The 2,364-nt window shown below is 39.5% G+C and overlaps 1 protein-coding gene across 1 annotated transcript in view; it reads right to left on the bottom strand.

Moving 5' to 3' along the window:
* Nucleotides 1–1,951: 1,951 nt before the first annotated feature.
* The window catches only part of LOC117591631, a 6,429-nt gene continuing 6,016 nt past the window's right edge, over nucleotides 1,952–2,364 (bottom strand). Inside the window, exon 2 of the mRNA XM_034284956.1 lies at nucleotides 1,952–2,327. Coding sequence (XP_034140847.1) covers nucleotides 2,055–2,327 — 273 coding nt within the window. The 3' untranslated portion in view covers nucleotides 1,952–2,054. The remainder of the gene's footprint in view (nucleotides 2,328–2,364) is intronic.

The following is a 2,364-nucleotide window of genomic DNA, read 5'->3' as shown; positions in this document are numbered from 1 at the left end:
TGTAACGGACACGGGAAGTGTCGTCTCGTCAGCACTCTCTGTCTACTAAAAGTTTGCCGGCTAGGCTCAGGGAAAATGGGGTGGGTGGTGTGCTGCGAAAACGAACTCCGTCACCTAACAAAATCGTAGACAGATTTACGGGAACTGGGATCGGAATTACAAACCCGGACGGAACTTAAGGTCCACTACCTACTGTGAAGAGCAAGGTGGATGTGCTCTTCCCTCTTGACCCACCCTCCATGTAGAATAACATAAGAATATGCCATTATGGTTCTACCCAAAACCTGCCGCTGCTGCCTATGTGCTTTAGGAACCCCTCCCAAAAATCAGATTAGAAATTCATGTTAAATCGTTATAATTTTACTTTGACTTGTATAACTTCAGGTTGTTTGTAACCCCCATTATTTCTACCCTAACCCTTAAAACTATTTTTACTGCATGGATATATATATGTGGGACTAATACATAGGAATTCAAGAGAATGATCCAATATGAATAAAAATAATATAATCAAAATATAAAGTAAGAATTAATTAATTAAATGAATTAAATGGCATAATTGTAGTGATTATAGTTAATAATAATTCATTTTATATATGGTTAAGCATGCATGTCTCACTGTGTAGACGCTATTCTCCTGACCCGGAGTGTAGGTGTGTATATGTGTGTCTACTTACAGACTTTTAAACAGCTGTTGGTGTCGTTGGGCCCAATTTCACGTTCTAACTGTTAAAGAAATGTAGAAATATGCAAAATAACAAGAAGCGTTATGAAGAGGTATTTTACCAATACCCTTCCATGGACACAATGAGACCGATGATGCACCCTTTTAGAATCTATTATTAACTACGCATAAATTTCATGTTTTTCTTCTTCTATTTCTAAGTTAATGTCTAGGAATATTTAATATTATTGAACAATTTTCTTTTCTATTTTTTTTCTTCTATCCATAATTTTTCATTAAGTTTTCTTTTCTAGATTTTTGTGATTCACTTTTCTTCCCTTAAGTGGCTTTTAGAATGTCGGCATCGAACAATTTTAATAACCTGAGAGAAGGAGAGAATAGGTGACATACGGTCAGGTGGGTCTATTTAAGTGCGCATAGGTGTATGGTCAGCCGCAAGGGCAATGACCGCTGAGCTAATTTTTCCACACCCTACATATGCAAGCACCAACATTTCTTTACACAAGGCGCGGTGATATAATATAATAGATGGTTTTATAGTTGCGCGTGAGATATATGTATATAAACAACTCGGTCCCGATCGCCAAGTCCATCCGTTTTTTCGCCTGCAGGCAAGGTCCGGTGGCACCAAAAAGAGGGACGGATGATCGTGGTACTGGAGCGGACCCCCCCTCCGAGACCGAGGGTCAGGCCAGGTCAGCAATTTCCTGCCACACGTGGATCATAACCTATGTACAGTACATACATGGAATTATGTAATAAGGTCACTTTTTCATTTTTTTCTTGGCGTACCTTATCCAGGGGTTGGTTTTTAAGTTTTCGTCTTTGCAGCCACAACACTTTTATATTGGTTTTTATTTGGTTTATGTTCCCTTTTATGGTTTTGCAAACTATTCACCACGTTTTTTTTTTGTTTTTGTATATTTTCTACACGCACATCAATTAAGTCTTCCAACCTTGAATGCAATTTTTGTTCTGTGCAGCATGCACTTAGCCTAACTATTTTACCCCTCCAAAAGCTGTGTATGAGAGAGCTAAGAAGGTTCTCGAAGGGCTAGCCGTAAGCTATGTTTGCAGAGAGAAAAGCTCACATGTGAACGGTGCTCGCACATGCAATTTCGAAAGAGAGAGCTTTTCAAGATAACAGCTTCTGATCTTGCATGTGGGCTCTCGCTGGAATGCGTACAGTGGGGGAGGTTCAATATTTTCTTGATAAAATTAGAAGACTGTTCCCCAAAAAAAAACAGACATTCTAACCTTTTGTTTTTGGTCTGCAACCTTCACACCCCCCGCCAGATTTTATCTTAGGGTTTTGACCAAAGATAAAACTGAAACAACAACAAGGAAGGGTGCAGACTTTTGTCTCTAGCTACCAAATATCCTTAATGTGAAATTTCCCCAGCTCTTTACCGTTCAAGTCTTCCAGTAGATAAATCAGTTGGCCACATTTCTGCTTTACGCGAGCCTTCACTCCAACTGGAGCTAGTTTAGCGTTAACGTTATTGGCCGCGCTACTCAAAGAAAAATTTCTCTTTATTACTTCTTGACCTACCTCAAACGAACGAGGCTTGGATCTCAGGTCGTAAGTGCGTTGATTTCTCTCGTAAGCTTTTGTCAGGTGTTTCTCGATGTTTGAGCGAATCTTCTGAAATTCGTCAGCTCTTGACAATTTTCCCTCA

This window comes from Drosophila guanche, unplaced genomic scaffold (genome assembly GCF_900245975.1).
Source record: "Drosophila guanche unplaced genomic scaffold, DGUA_6, whole genome shotgun sequence".
In the NCBI taxonomy this organism is placed as follows: domain Eukaryota; kingdom Metazoa; phylum Arthropoda; class Insecta; order Diptera; family Drosophilidae; genus Drosophila; species Drosophila guanche.
Note: the sequence above shows the minus strand (reverse complement) of the source record. Positions and strands in the feature narration are given on the sequence as shown.